Source organism: Metopolophium dirhodum, chromosome 6, assembly GCF_019925205.1.
Source record: "Metopolophium dirhodum isolate CAU chromosome 6, ASM1992520v1, whole genome shotgun sequence".
Taxonomy (NCBI): domain Eukaryota; kingdom Metazoa; phylum Arthropoda; class Insecta; order Hemiptera; family Aphididae; genus Metopolophium; species Metopolophium dirhodum.
In genome coordinates, this window is record NC_083565.1 from 5,659,292 (window position 1) to 5,676,927 (window position 17,636).

At 31.8% G+C, this 17,636-nt stretch overlaps 1 protein-coding gene across 3 annotated transcripts in view; it reads right to left on the bottom strand.

Moving 5' to 3' along the window:
- LOC132946180 (prolactin-releasing peptide receptor-like) overlaps positions 1–17,636 on the bottom strand; it is a 223,072-nt gene that overhangs the window by 55,458 nt on the left and 149,978 nt on the right. For all 3 annotated transcript variants that reach the window (XM_061016039.1, XM_061016041.1, XM_061016040.1), the window contains one exon: positions 17,446–17,621. In XM_061016039.1, coding sequence (XP_060872022.1) covers positions 17,446–17,621 — 176 coding nt within the window. The remainder of the gene's footprint in view (positions 1–17,445; positions 17,622–17,636) is intronic.

Sequence of the window (17,636 nt, forward strand, 5' to 3'; positions counted from 1 at the left end):
TGTAGAAAACGAGAACCGTAGCTCATCCACTGCTAAAAAATAAATTCATAATAACGTCACTGCCGTACAATATTATAAATTATAATACAACTGAAAGAGTTTGTTTTTGTGTATAAAAGAAAAACCACGTTTTTACGACATTTTACGCGACAGAAGTTTTCCTTTTATACACCATGTACCTATAGGTAACCGTCGATGAAAGTGTAATTTATGTAGAACAAACACACGTCGTGATTCGTGACGGGATTTAAATTATATTTTTTTTATCGGATTTCCCTTTTTTATCTTTATTTCACCATGAAAACAGGAAAAGATTTTATGTCGACACGGGAATAGTATGGCGTGGATTCATATTGATTATTGATATTTACGTTTCACTGACGAAAAAGAAAATATATATATATATTACGAGAAATCCTTGAAGACAACGTTTTAATGTGAATTGTGTATATTGTTGTTCCGGCATCGGTAGTGAAGTATTTCAAGAAAAAGAAGTTTTTAGAGACTAAAGACACGTCGAGAACAAAAAAAAAAAAGAAAACGTGGGTGCCCCGAAATTGATAACGTCTCAGTCAGTCGACGTAACAATGAAATCGAAAATAATATATATATTTATATTATACGTCCGACGGGCGGAACACGAGTTTGTTTTTCTATTTGTGTGTATTTTTTCCCTTTTTCGTTTTCCACGAAGAACATTTTCATCCCCTATCGTTTTCACTCCTCGTCGTAATTTATCCTATATACCGAATGCATAACAAGAGCATACTTCGCCTATCACATATTATACACCTAGGTATACCGACCTGCCCCCCTTCCATCCATGTCTATCGTGTACGTACCCAGCCATACCCCCCCCCATCCATAACACGTAAGTGCTCGACCATTTAAATAAACCTTCAAATTTTTGATTTTACAGTGTTCAAAACATGACATTGCTTTACTCATACTGTTTTTCCTATCGGTTTGAAATCCGATTATAGTATACCGCGGTTTTTCTAATTTGTTAGATGTTTTTACTTTCCACGAATGTGAAGTGTTTTGAGGTAGAAATGGGTAATCGCACAACTCCCATGATCTAAACACACATTTTAGAGGTTTTTGATGGTTCACCACTTTCAACAGCTGTATTTTTTTCTCTATCACTAACCTTGACTATAGGCATTCTCCGTAATATTTTAGTAATGTTTATTTTAACGTCTTTTAGTTTAGACGCGTCCGTGACAACTTGATCATTTTTATACTGCTTGATCGCATTTATATCTAACGATGCCTATTTAATATCAGTTGTTGATTACAGGTTATTAAAATACGTTTATAATCTTCGCAAAACCCAAACAAATCTTGGAGATTAATGCATCCGTTAAACACACCGCTCTCGATAAAATCTTTATAAACATTTTTAATATCATCATTTCAAACAGCGTTGTAGTGTGAAACAATGTCTGATTTGTTATACGAACAATATCCTTTCAATTTTGAAGTTATACCAGGGTTGGCGAGTTTCTGAATTTGAATCCCATTCAGTTCGTATTTCATTTCAGTACTAATATCAAACTATATTACAATAGCTACCCTTAGGTACATACATACTTCATACAAACATTACCTATACTTATATTTTTTATATATATAGCACATACGTTATTCCTACATACATACATACATACATATATGCATGTACCTAATATATTAATATACATACATATGACTACCTATATATTATGGTCAAAGACTTTCATACATTATTTAATTTATTCTATCAATTTTTTATTAGTATTTACCACCGATTATCGAATATTAATTAACTTACTATCTATGTAACAAACATATTCATATAATATTATTTATATTCAGGTACATAGTTGGAAAATAATACATAGGTTTTCTATCGACTACATACTACACATTATACCTCCAAATTTATTCTATTCCACTGAAAATTATACTCTTAAGTTCTATATATGTACATTGTTTTATCCATACTTATATACATTGTTGTATACCTATAGATGTCTATACATATTATACATAAATGGTTTAACAATACTTACTTTGATTGTTAGAAGATAATTTTACACCTCTATAGTACATATAAAGAGGCTTGACGAACTATATATTTTTTCTTATAATTTTGATAAGTGAAGTTTACTGAAGGTTTGCGACTTGTAATGTTATATATTTATAATATATATATAACATATTAAAGAAAATACTATTAACTTTACTATATTAACTTCTATCTACATTTGAATATTATACAAAGGTGTAGTGAGATTAGAAATTTTAACAGGTATGACTGTTTTATACTGAGAACTCTGTAAAAGATTTCAAATGTCGTTATCCATTGTTAGCTATTCAACAATGTGAACATATTAATAATAACTGTACAATTAAAATAATGTCGATCGATCTATCAATTATTAAATAATCTGAAACATAGTTAGAATGTAATACGTATATGTATATTGTATATCCATACATTCACAATATTATATTAATGTGTATGCTTATAATATGTATACATTCATATATATCTATATATATACATAATACATTATAATATACTGCTATTTAATTATCAGATATATAGCTATAACGATTAGACTTTGATGATTTCATTACTTCGATATAAAAAAAAACCTTTGTGAAGTGATTACTAAAATTAACGAGTAGACGTGTGGCGATTACTCTATTACCAGGTTATATATGTATAAATTAAATACATATATATATATTTACCATAATTTATTACTATGATAGAATTCCACATACTATAGATATAATTTAATTGGATCGTTTTACATAATTATTTCTCACACGCATACACATGCATACATGTGAAGATCTATAATATTTTTTATATTGTAACCTATTACTGTGATGTAATTTCATACACTATAGCTATAATAATTAAACTCTTTACTTATGTAAATTATATTATATTGTGGAGAGGGTTAATAAATAATTCTTAAAACTCCTATAATACAACCCATTGCACAGCCATTTACGGAACGGCATGACTACTCAAGGAATGTTATGGACATTCACGGAATGGCACGGCATAACGCGGCACGGTTACTCACGGGACGGCACGTTACGGCTCGCTCTCAGCAGGTGGTTCAACAACTCAACAAGGATTCAGTTTAATATTAATATGTATTTTACTACTATATACCATATTATACATTTAAAAAAACATAACACTATTATATAACAATGAATATTATTTGTATTATTTACATAAGTCTATAAAACATATTATATAATATCACACACGTAATTTGTAATGACCATATGCGAGTGTGTTTTCGATCCTCACCGACAACTCGTTTACTATCGAAACGATTAAGCGTCATTTTTAAGGATTTAATCGTTTTAACTTGATGTTTAAACGAGCGGATCGACATATTTACTCTATATGCTGTATACGGGATGTAAGGTGGAAGTTGAATCGTAGAAGTTTGATTGTCGTTTGTGGTAGCATTCTGATGGATCACCTTGATGATTGATTGGAAACCTGAAAGTGCACGCCTCTTCATCTCTCTATCCTTCCATTCCTCATCATCATCGAAAACATCCTCATTAATCTTATCCTTCTCACCATCATCATCATCATCGTCGTTTTCAAACAGACACTGTTTATGATCCTCGAAGGTTAGGTGGTTACGAACCACATGTCCTCGAATACCTTTAGCCAAAATCGCCTCCCGTCCACCAATTTTGTACATCACTCTACCCTCTGTTTCATCATTGAACAACCCTGGTACCCTTGCACGGCTACCTACATAACACGGATGATCTTGAGGAAGATTCGATGTATCCATACGATTTAGAAGGATTGGGTTCTCAATGAGATCTTTATAAAAATCCTCGGTTATCACCCGATATACCAGAGAATCTGTAACAGTGAGATTGTAATTATCATTTTATTATATTATGATAATAATTATTATGTTGGGTTATATAATATGTATACCTGTATCTGTATACATCAACCTAATTCTATCGTTATAATATCGCTGCATAAAATAATAATAATAATGATAGTCATACATTAGGGTTTTACTAATTTCGAACACTGCGAATCCAATGTATATCCAATGCTTATCGAATTTGATAACTTTATTTTCTAGTGAGACTGCTGTCAAGTTTTTGTTATATTGCATACAGTGTTGAAATATATGACGGTTAATCAACTTCCACATCGTCTTAGGAGATGACACGAGTCTCAAATCGATTCTCCGTCCAACACATTCCATTCTCTTACCTTTATAATAATAATAATAATGTTATTTATTAGTTATAAGTGATTAATAAATATATTCACCGAATACTGCATTGTTCATGAGTTTATAAAATTCTTTCTCGAAATTATACTATCTTTCGCATCTCTGTATTCAGGTTGATATACTTGGCTAACCAAGGCGACTGCTTAAATTCCAACACCCTATGTATCTATATATAAATAATGTGTTAGACTACTAGCGTGTAATTAAAATTAATAATGAGATAACAATTTAATTACCTTATCAACGACTAATCCATTTTCTATCGCTTGTTTTAAATTGACAATATATCGTTGTTTTCCCTCGAGTGTAGCCATTAGTTTACACACCTTTGATCCAGGCGGTGTATTACTTCGTGGGAGAAACGGTAAGTCGTTATGTTTTTCATGTAAGGTATTAGGATAGCTTATGTCCACATCAAAGACACACTCCACTTCAGACGTCTCGTTCATATCATCTTATAACTTTAGTGCTTGATCCATATCACCCTCCCACTACTTGAAACCTCCATACGGCATATATTGGCTCATAGCCCACCCATAGAGGTTGTTACCTATAATAATTAAAAATAATGAAACCCTTCTTCCTGTTGGATACTATAATAAAAATAAATAATTAAGATCTTGGTACATAAGCCATGATGTGGTGCTCTGCTATCATATCCCTCTGTTTTTGGATTGTTCATTTTGCAATAGTGTTCACTGGCTTGCACTAACCCTCCTCGAATTCCATCCTCCATCATCAAAATCATATCATAATCTGTTAACAGCTCTAAGGATATTGAAGTATATTTCAACATACAGTCAAATGTGAATCCAGGCGCATTGAAATAGTATGCTGGGTCGAGATTATACGTTTTCATACATATATCACGGAAATTTTCAAAAATGTCCGCAAGTAAAAGTACGTCGATTTTTAAATATAAGCCACTGTAGCCACCTAGTGATGAACAATTAAAGTGATCCCACACCTTCGTAGCGTGACAGTAATCCTCTTCACTAACATATGTTTCCGTTAAAGTGCTGTAGAAATCAAACTTTGATGGAAGGGAAGATTCCTCTAGTTTAGACCATTTATCACAATAATATAATATTCATATGGGAACATCCCCTTCCACGTGACTAGGGGCATATCCATAGGTTGAAACACTTTGGCAGTCTTTCGAAACTTTTCCAGATCGCTTGTGGTAAGGTTCTTCGCTAAAGATTCAAAGCTTGAACCATGAACCTATATGAATCTAAAAACTTGATAGTGAAGTTATCATTCACACGTTTGGAGAAAGATACATAGTTCTCCTCACTATTCGGTATTAGCGATATCGTGTTGGTGTCATAACCAAGTTCTGTGACAATGAAATGCGCATCATATGCAGATAAGTTGTGCATAAATCAAGGTTCAAAGTCAACTGTCCTGAGATTTAAATTACACTTGGCGCGTAATGTATGTCTAAAAAGATCTGTGAGGTGATTGTGATCCGCTACTTTAAGCATTTTTCCACCGAATGTTGTTTTACAAAAATCACATTCAGTCTTAGCATTATGTATCCACCGCTGTTCTTCGGTCATCACAATCGGTACGTTGGTTGATTTTAACAACTTACTCAAGCTATCAGCAATCGTTACCAATGTACTCACAAAATCCTTGGCCACAGTGTTATCTGATTCTGACCCTCGGAAAATGACTGGAGCCTGTGGGATGTTGTATCGTTCTAGGAGCTCTAGCGGCACGTCATCTGATGCCTTTACGAGGAACCCATAGCTCATTGGGGTATGTGTATGTACACCCTTCGTATTCGTCCCCAAGTGCTCTGTATTTTTCTCGAGGAGAGCCTCGAAATCAGCATATATCGTGAAGGGTACCCGTTGAGCTTTCTCCCACGCCTTAAATTTAAGTATAGCTCCTTCAGAGGGTAAAATCTGGAATATTGGTTTATCAAGTCCACATAATTTCATATGTTGTTCTATTACGGCTTTTCCAGATAATCTACATTTTTTAATTTGCTCATCGAACCCAGTAAAACATCTTTTCATATAAAAAGACGACCCTCGTGTAATGTTTTTTGTTTTCTAACTAATCACGAGAAATTTGAAATATATGTATAGTGTGACTGCTCACCACGCTCGAGTACTAAAAGATCAAAGTGGTTTGTTTTTTTTTCTGAATCGGCAACTCTTAACGGGTATACTATATGCTGCATTGCAGATTTAACGAATTTCAGCCCTTTACGGTTGTATCATTATTTCGTTTCTCAAATATCGGGATTTCTGAAATAGTGGTAGGGAAACTTAAACCTGAAAAATCATACCGGTGCTCCTCATTATAATAATTTTGACCTACACGAGTATGGTGACCTATTGAAACGTGTTTGGCTATAATAGCTCATTTAAAACAACACTCGTCAATATTTTGTGGGTTGATAACATCCTTTTTATTAGATATACTCCCTGGGAGTGAAATATATGATGACCCACCCATAGAAGTATACTCGTATACACCCAATAATATACCATCGATGGAAGATAATGTAAATCCACTAAGTAGCCTTTCTCATGTACACATCTTCCTCGGATAATAATATCATAAAATCATCATCCACCATCTGGGTACTTATATCACTGTATGAAAAAAGCTCTCTTGCTAATGTTTTAAACGATCGATTCTCAGAGGGTAACTCCTTATGTGAATAAGTCACCTCCAACTTAAAATTATATTTGATTGGTTTAATACAAATAAAATTATAAGGTTTTCTAACCAATTCAGGTTTTAATGAGCTGAGAAAAGTTTGATATACCATCATATTCTCAACATTACTTCTATAATACCAAATAGTTGTACAATCCAGCGAGGAGTCGATTTCATTAAAATCCGGTGTATTACCTAACCCCATACGAGTTTTTTTAAGTTTAATTTTACTATGTTGACCATTTTTATTTTCCCGTTTACCAGTAAAACTATGAGTGATGGGATCTTGTGGTGTGGGTTGACTAACCACTTTCGATGTATGCGGTGTGGAATCTATTATTAATAATAATATACAATGATCAATTGTATAACTCTATATTATATAATATTATATAATTAATATTCACCTGATAATGGCTGATTGATTGCAATACTCATTGCTAAATTATACTCAGCACTATGTTTAATAAAACATATTGAAAAAATAATTATATTAGAGTATTATAGGTGTGTTACTATGTAATAATATTAAATTGATAGTTTGAACTGGTGAATAATTGATTAATGGAAATATCTTCTATTTTTACAATTTATAATTTAATATTCATATAGTTTTTATTAAATAACTCCTATAGAAAGATGTTTCGTTATTTGCATATATCATAAGAAATAATCACTCTATTAATAAAATATTTCAATTTGTTCAATAGTATTAATAAATAAGTTATACTAATATGAATAACATTATTAAATTATATATTTTATTATTCGATATCGTTTTAATTAATTATCTACATATTATTCTAATAATAAATAAAAATACATACCATGTTTTTTTCTGCACGTGATCCACAAGGTGGTCTCGACGATTGAAATCTTTTTTACAGTGAGTACATTGATTTTTTTTTTTTGGTTGTGAGACTGCATGCCTCAACGTATTAGAATTAACAGTGAAAACTTTTTCACAAACACTGCACTTGTACATTTTAACTGATATGTAATAAATACTAGGTTCAGAACAATAGTAATACGTAGACTGCTTCAATAACTTGGAGAACAGAATGACTCCTTTGAGCGAATTCGGCTCTCTTATATATTTCTTAGCCACCGGCTATAGAACGTACGATAAATTTCTATTTATCATAATATATCATAACATATTAATATCTATAATTAAGATATTAGAAAACTTACTCCATCTGGTTAATAATTAAAATTAATGTAATTTTCCTCTAATGTCATTTGTTTGAATGTGTAAATAAAAAAAATACTAGCTCATTATATTACTGTTATTGCTAATGATATTTAAACACCACTCTACATATTTATTTTAAAATACATTAACGATTATGGTTTAATAGTTTTATTTAACAGTAGTTAAAAGAGAAACTTCGACCAATTATAACTATTAGTGGTTGTAAACGTTTCAGCAGTCATTAAAGGCTAATTAAAAGTAGTATACTTTCACATTTCGTAATATCATTTAACTGATGGTTAATTTATTCTAATGTGATATTTCAATCACACGTATTAAAGGTTTGTATATTATTTAATTTACTTATTCAACATGTATTATTTTTTTTATTTATTTAGGGGCACGATCGAACACGGTCGAGCACGGCCGAGCACGGTCGAGCACGGCCGAGCACGTGCATGATAGATATGGAGAGGAGTAAGGGTAAGCATGGGTAAGGTCGGGGACGTACGCGATATGGATGGGATGGGAGGGGGGTAAGGTCGGGTACGTACACGATATGGATGGTAGGGGAGGGTAAGGTCGGGGACGTACGTGATATGGATAGGATGGGGGGGGGGGGTAAGGTCGAGCACGTACTTGATATGGATAGGGGGGTATGGCCGGGCACGTACACGATAGATATGGATGGGAGGGGGGTATGGTCGGGCACGTTCGTGATAGACATGGATGGGAGGGGGGCAGGTCGGCTACGTACGCGATAACCATAGGCTGGGCGGGGTAATGGGATTTACGGGATTTGCGGGGTGCCCAGAACCGACTAAGACCACCGAATTCAGCCGGTAAAATCAGTGGGTTAGGCGTAACCGAGGTTTAAACTATGATTGTAAAACGGGCCCTTGCCCTAAAACATACTACTGTTGTATAATTTACGTTTCCACCTGCTGAAAACGCACGTCGCACAGAGTTCGCCGCTGACGCACGCATTGGATGTGTATTTAACTACCTATAGTGCTTGTACGATATACATATAATATAATACATTAATATAATATTATAGTTAAGATAAAGCGTGGTGTATACAGAGTTTCGTCAGCAGGGGATTTTGGCCTATAATAGCTGTGTTCGGCAATCAATTCCGTTGTCAGCGGGTACGTGTGCGTATGAATATTATATGTATTATCTGAGTTTATGGGTGTGTGTCGGTCGGTGTGTGTGTGTGTGTGTGTGTGAGTGTGTTGTATAATACTGTTCTTAGACCCCTTGTCTAATGCATGACGTGATGCTTTGAAGTGCATGTTGGTCACGCGTGTCACGTCATTGGCTGAAGGCGCTGCGTACCTATATAATATACGAACGCCACCACCGTCGTTGGCAGAGTACACAAGTACTTAATCGGATTATTATAGTTAATATAATATATATACATAGACATATATATATTATACATCTAGCTTCAAACGATCAGAACTTCATTTTTTATAATTGGCTTCATACGCGTTATGAATCAATAGCATTGTCCAATAGACCAAACAGGTATAGGAGCCACAAGTTTTGGATCTTCTATTTACAAACACACACCACACCACTGATAGGAAAAAATATTGATAAATGATCGTACATAGTAAGAACCCATATATACCTACCCTATGTTAACGGCGTATATAAGGCTCAAACTAAACCAATATACTTAAGAAGTAGTTTTCAAGAACTTCTTAGTCTGACGAACGATCACAGCATACTTCAGTAGTTTTGACACCCGACAGTATTTTTTTTATAACACTCTAAGTCACTAGCCCATGAAATATTGCGTATAAACTAGGTTTACCTATATCGGCCGATAATAGTATAGAATACAATTACAGGGTTAAAAAAAACAATGAAGGGGCAATAAATAAAAATGAAAATTGACTTGGATTTACATAAGTACGATATTTGTTATATACGATATTGTTACAGATAATGAATTTATAACAAACTATAAGACACTTTTGTAAATTTTTCAAAACAAAAAAAACGCAAATCTGGTTAAAATTGTACACTATGATTTTTAACAGATATGAACCCAGAGCTTTGGATGCGTATGAAGATTCATTTTATAAAAAGATTATTACAAGAAATAAATGGATGGATTTATAATTTTGATATTGATGGTTTTGTTGTCCTATAACTGTCCTGTTTTTGAAATCAGTACAGTTTAGTTTTATTTTTTATGACATATACCTAGCTGTTTATGGAATTTACCTTATGATAAAGGTGATTTTGAAACAAACTTTAAAAATATTTAATAAATTAAAACATTATTATTTTTATGTCACACCTTAGATAATATTATAACTTTATTTTACTTTTATGGACATTTAACTATTTTACCATACTAATATACTTAAAATTAATTATTATTAATTATTATTCTACCGTGCAAGAAACATAATATGTTTGATCATGTCTAGTTTTGAAAGAAATATCATTAGATGGGTCATGGGTGTTTTGAAACCAACCGCCATTATTGTCCATAATCAGTTTGAATCAGTTATTATAATGTATATAGCCTTGTTTGATGTTCAATATTTAAATTTTCTTACAAACCATAAAATGCAATGTGACAATTCAAGAAATAAAAAAAAACCGTTCTTTTAGCTGGTTTTGAAACTATACGCCTATTTTATCTCCATAATCTTAACTTTAAATCGTTAGAGACTATTATAATATTATTTGTTAACTTATAGCTTAACATTGTTAACAACGACTTAACTGTCTTCACTTAACTAACTCAAGTTAATTGCATTCATCCGCTTGCCTATACCTTAGAGTTTAAAACGAGTTCAATACGCTTATGTTTTTGCTATTAGGTACTCATATAGTAATATCTACGCGTGTATTTAATTTATAAAACATTTATTCCTCGTCTGCACATATACAAATACATATGTATATACTATATATATACATATAATATACCTTAAGTATATAAAGTGTGTAAGAAAGTGGCAGAACATCGTTTCCGTTTGGGCTTAAGAACGAAGACGCCGGATTTTCGGTCGGTATAGTTTTTTTTCTTCCGTAAAACACTATTCTTAGGCTATAAGCTTTCAGAACCACATGAGATATATGGTTTATTTTTTCACTCTCGGGTTTTGTATACCACACAGAGAACACACCTAATGGAGCCTCCTTTCGTTAGAAATTCCAAACACTTTTTAATATTAATCATAAAAGAAATATCAGATGCGTATAGTCATATTATATAAAGCTTTTTTATGTTTACTTTTTTTTTAAAGAAGACTTTTACAAGTTGAACTTTTCTAACTTAAAATACATTATTGAAACCTACGCAAAAAAAAAATGAAAAATAAAATATTAAAAATCAAAGGTCTGCATATTTTTACAATATTTATATTTCATATATTATACACAGTATATAAGTAAAATAAATAACTATACTTACATGTACTTTAACTCTAAGTAGCTTTGTATAATGGATGTTCCCATTTTCTCATATATATACAGAGATAGGTAACTATATAGTACATTAGTACCTACCTACTTTTAAAGTTTTGCCAAAGACGTGACCACTTAGTCCAACGAGCATAATAATTTTTAAACGTATAAAATAGGGGTACTATAATAAAACAATTCAAAAGTATACAAAATTGTTTTGTTCATATAAAATTCACCGGAGAGATTTCACGTGGTTTCCGTATTTTTTTTCAAATTGAGAAAATTACATCATCGCATCATAAAAAAAAAAAGTGGAAGTAGGTAACTGCTCTGCTCTACAGTATAGGAGTCGAGTGCACCTCGTCATTCAGTTGTTCACTGTAATCGATAATATATTAAATTTGAATTCAATGATAAATCATAGGATATGAAAAATAGTTCTGAGTGGAACGGTCTTGCGTCCTATTATCGTATAAATATATTGCTATTAATACATGATTGGAGGATGGAGTGGCCTAGTGGACTAAGACGTCGGTTGCGATGCACACCGTTGCCGGTTAGAACCTCGACTACGGGTGTCATTTCTCTTCGGGTAGTCACGGTGTCCGGAGAGACAGGCCGCCATCCCCCACCCGGGCATAGAAGATACCTACAGGTGCCCACTTGAAAATTCTGCCAAACTAAGACACACGTGTTTAAAAACCTACAGTACCCTTCCACACAGTTAAAAACCACCCAATAGCCTAAATTTCCGTGGGTTAATTAATGAAAAAAAATTAAATAATAATAATACATGATTATAGTAACTTATTTTACTATAATTAGTAACCTGTTATAAACAATACATAATCAATAGAATAAAACTAATCCAAATGTTTTGAAAATGTCATTGTACATTTAAATAAAATATAATAATATTCGTAAAAGTTTCAAATCCACAACAAAATAATTAAAACTGTTAGTCTTAAAAGTATTGAATTTAGCTCAAATATCAAAAATTATTTATTTTTTATAGACATTGAAGCTTAAATGTTACGAAATTAGATATCTAAAACAAAAGTTGTTTTGTTATTTTGTTGTGCCTAATTCAAAAAATATAAACTGTAGAGTGTAGGGACTTAATATTTTATAATAATCACACGCAGGTATATTATTAATAGTATTATTTTATAATTATATTTTCTATATATTTAGACTAATACATTTAAGCTCTTAAAACCACCTATTCACGCCGTTTCACGGGAAGCGGCATTGGTTTTAAGTTAGTAACAATATAATATAAAGTTACGGTTAGTATATATTATAAAACTATACTTCTACAAGGGATATTTACGATGATTTACGAAAAAAATAAATTTTTATTGATTATATAAATTAATTCAACCATAAAGTATAACTACATAAAAACAATAATAAATATAAAATTATAAAAAAAAACCTTAGGGTTATACAATATTATCTTGATCATTAAATATAATATTTTACAAGACATTAATAAATTCAAAAATATTATTACGTGTTAAACGGGTGTGAAAACCGAAATACTGCGGTGCAACGTGTCAACGGTGTTATATGAATACATATTATTACAATTATACTGAAAATCGCATTTGTACATCCGTGAAATCCTTGATTACATTAATTTACGGATGCGCGTGCGACGCGTCGTGATAATATCGTTAATCCCTTTAAACTCGAACAATGATAATGTCTGTAACTGCAGTATGCTATATATAATATATATATATATATATAATGTAATTTATACATATATTTATTAATACGTATTAAATATATACATATTTAGATATATCTTCATATCGTTATAATAATATGTCGGTGTTGATCGCATAAATTAATGCATCTCTCCGTCGTAAAATATATGCTCTTCTCTTCCATTACCGTTCGGATTGTTCTTTCTCCCTCATCCGAGTCACCTTAATTACTACCGATTGCCATAACAGTACGCTGCGGTGAGTGTGTGACACTGTGACGAATATCGACCGTGTATAGTATTAAATATTGTAAAATACATTTAAACAATAATACGTATGGTGTTGCGAGCGCAGCGGTGGCGGCCCGACAGTAGTTGTAAACGATTTACGTTGTGGAAATGTACCGGACGACAATATTGTCGGAGACATAATAATAATTATACTAATAATAATAATAATAATAATAATATCAAATTTTATATTAAATCACATTACACCTATTTAACATTAGGTATACTGCTTTTCGTTTAGGTACGACAAAAATGTGTGCCTTGTGGTGTTGTGTTCAAACTAGGTACAATTTAATAACTAATAACTACTCATAGAAAGTAATTAGTGTTAAATTGTGAAAATAACTCATATACAATAAATAACAAAAAATTTAAAAGTCAATAAATGTACGAAAACGTTTGTACACGATACACTTAAGTAGTAAGTACTCAACAATTATACTGAAGTAATATCACTGAAGTAAAAATACAACATTTTTTAATAAAAGATAAAAATGCAAATTTATTTCCGAGATAAATTTATTTGTATTTTGGATTTTCTAAATTATGTTCAGTACTAAAATAATATAGACATAATTAAATAACTGTTCGACGATTGTTATGTACAGTGCAGGCGTAGATTCTGGATTGGTACAAGATAGGGGTCGTTGTACTCAGGATATTTTATGGTACCACTTTTATTTAATCCCTCCTGGAACTACATGGTAATTTTTAATCTTTTAATCTTTTACAGTTCTACCACGTATCAAAAATTAATTCATTATTTGCACCATAACCATTTCTAAGAAATGTATACAGTAGTTTTTTTTTTATGTTTAATCGATAACAGTTTTCACATTAATAATATTATATCTTTAATTATTTGGTTTAATTATGTACCTATAGGAAGAAATTAAATGTTGGTATACAGTATAAACACAAATAGAATTTAATAAATTTAAAAAAAAAACTTTTTAGATTTATTCCAATTTTATAATACAGAAATATATCAACCCTTTTAATCAATTGTAAAAAAACTTTCTTTTTATCAATATTATTAATATAAATATGAATATTTATATTTTTATGAATATAAAATAAAGCCAATCCTGTTAATGTATCTTTCTATATCCTAGCTCTCGACCAATTTTGTTTAGTAAACGTAAAGGAAAAGATAGCTTTCTGATATAGCAACCGACATTGGTAAAAAATTGTTATTATTAAGAGGTAAGTAAATGTTGTGAAATAGTTTGTCTCGAGTTTTTAGTGATATTAGAGTTGTTAGTTCTGTATCTGTTACAAATTTATTTTAAATAGATTGACTGAATCAAATTGTGTTGCAATAGAAAAAGGTAATTCACCTATAATAACAAATATTTATTGGAAAATATATCTTCTACAGTCTATAATAATGCTGTCTGACATTTAGACATTACAATATTACGTATCACGGTGAGTAACTTTACCTAAGATGCAGTTACTGAAAATGATCAAATACCTAGTGCTTACATAAAATAGATATATTAATATAATATAATAATATGTTTCCACCATCTTTGGTTTCGATGAATACGACTCTACGGGGTATGGCACGGGTCAATTGATAATTTTACAACAAACAACCGGGTTCGGCGCAGGAGCATACTGTATTGACGTAAAATACCTACAACTATATAGTGTATACAGCGTCTTGTGCATAATATTATACTTAGTACTTATTAGTGTTCGGTTTACTGTATTATGTTTATAACATAACATAATATATTATGCACAGCCTAGGTACTCTCTACAACTCAACTTATATCTAAATTCTAAGTAATAATAATAATAATACATAAATAAATAGCAACACATAAAACCCACTGTAACCAATGGATCCTGGGATACAATTTTTTATGTTCAATAATAATTCCGAAATATGACATGGGTATTCAGCAATCGGTTTCACAACTCTATTTAACTGGTGGACAAGGGTCAAAAATATGCGATTGCTTAAAAAATTGTCAGTACAACGAACCTCTGCAAATGGAAATGGTCAATCCAAACAAATTTAATACAGTTTTAGATTTTACTGACCATAATATAGTAGCCAAGCATGTACAAAATAATAAAATTGTCTTATTTAATATTTACCGTACAAGTTTATTGCACAAATAAATACTAATGAAATAAAAATTGACTTATTTAATATCTTATGGTAAAAGTTTATTGCACTAATAAATATGTATATTATGGTAATATTCATGTGCAAAAATGTCACCCCCTCCCCTTCTCCATACAAATCAAAATTATGCCACTGAATTATGTATGTAAACATGTACCTAGTAGTCATTTAAAATTGATGTTTAGTTTTTTTTTTTTTGTATGCGATTATTTTTAATCTCTGTTTCAGGTTATTGCACGAAACCTGTGTAATATTTGTATAATATCATCATCGTGGCCACCTACTATGGACTCAGGTCAGAGGACACGTTATGATATAACCGGTTGCTTTTGTTAGAGTGCGGTGTGCGTATAGATCTGTGCACAACACAATAGTTATAATATAAAGACGAACACGACGACGGAGTCTAGAGGATAAAAATAGTCGGAAACACATATATTATGTATCGGAAAATTCGAGTTATTTTGTTTATGTATTATTTGCTTTTAACTTAAGTGACTGGTAAACAGTGCGCACAGCACGACCGGCGGAGAGTAGTCGGTGGAAAATATTTTGCATTTGTATATAGGCGCCGCTTGCAGTGTAAGTACAATGGCAGTGGCGGCGGCACTAGCAGTCCGATGGGAAATCATCCAAGATGTTACAACGAGATTTTTTTTCTTCATGTTGTTGCTAAACTCTAAACCTAATGGACTGAAATAAAAACATCTCGCTGTTCCGTTTAACAATACGCCGCGGTGACGACGGAGATCGATACGAAAATAATTCGAGAGGTAATTTTACGCCACCGGCCCGCGGCTTTTGTATATGAAATATAATATTATACTTCAATACGTATGGCCAGATATTATTATTATAACGATACACCGACGTTTGCAAATTACGTGGTTTTTTTCGCCGCACACCGACTTACTCCCTTCGGAACAATACATCACAATATAATAGCATAATATCGTAATTTAATGACGGGACTTTGAATCTGAAACTAAACACTATACGCCGCCGTTTATTTGGACCTCGGATTTACGTATTTCTGTATTTTCTATACATGTTATACCTACTTACCTACTCGCATTTGTATCGTATTCACACTATACTACACAACCGCAGTATACCTACGAATCCCGTGCGGATTGTTATATTAAATATACAGGGTGATTCACTAAGCCTGCCCCCTTTTTGCTTTAAAAACTATAGGTGGTTATTCAAAATCGGATTTGTGAAGTTTTCATGTATGCTTAAAGACTATATTTTTGAATATTCGATATGAGTATTTGAGTTACGAATTCCAAGGATAATAAGTTTGGAAAATATGATGGGGGCTATGATAGTTTCAAAACTATAGTAATTAATTTTGATCCGTCAAAACGTTTTAATTTGTTAACATTTTTCCAGTAAAATAAACACTTGATTCAATATTAAATGTTTTGATATTCTTGCAAAATTATTTTAAGAACTATTATCCATAGTATCCATTCTAATAACTCAAAAGCTACGCGGTCGAAATTATTATGATTTAGATAGATCAACATTAAAAAAGTTATCAACTGAATTGCTTTAATTAAAAAAGGTCTCTAAAATATAGAAGTCTTCATCACCATGCATACAATTGTGTATTATTATTGATGCAGATTACTATATATAGTAGGTACATAGGTATAATACGTATAAATGTGCTTATATTATATACCTGTTAGTCCGGCTCTTTCTCTCGCGCTCCACTTCTTCCCGCCTTGCGTTCTTCGTCGATGTGCCGGGCTTGCATCTGGCCCGGTCGTTAAGTTTTAGCCACACTCGGACGTAGCAGAACGCTATGATCAGGAACGGTAGGACAAACTGTAGGATGGCGGTAATGGCACCGAAAATCTGTGAAAATAGTGA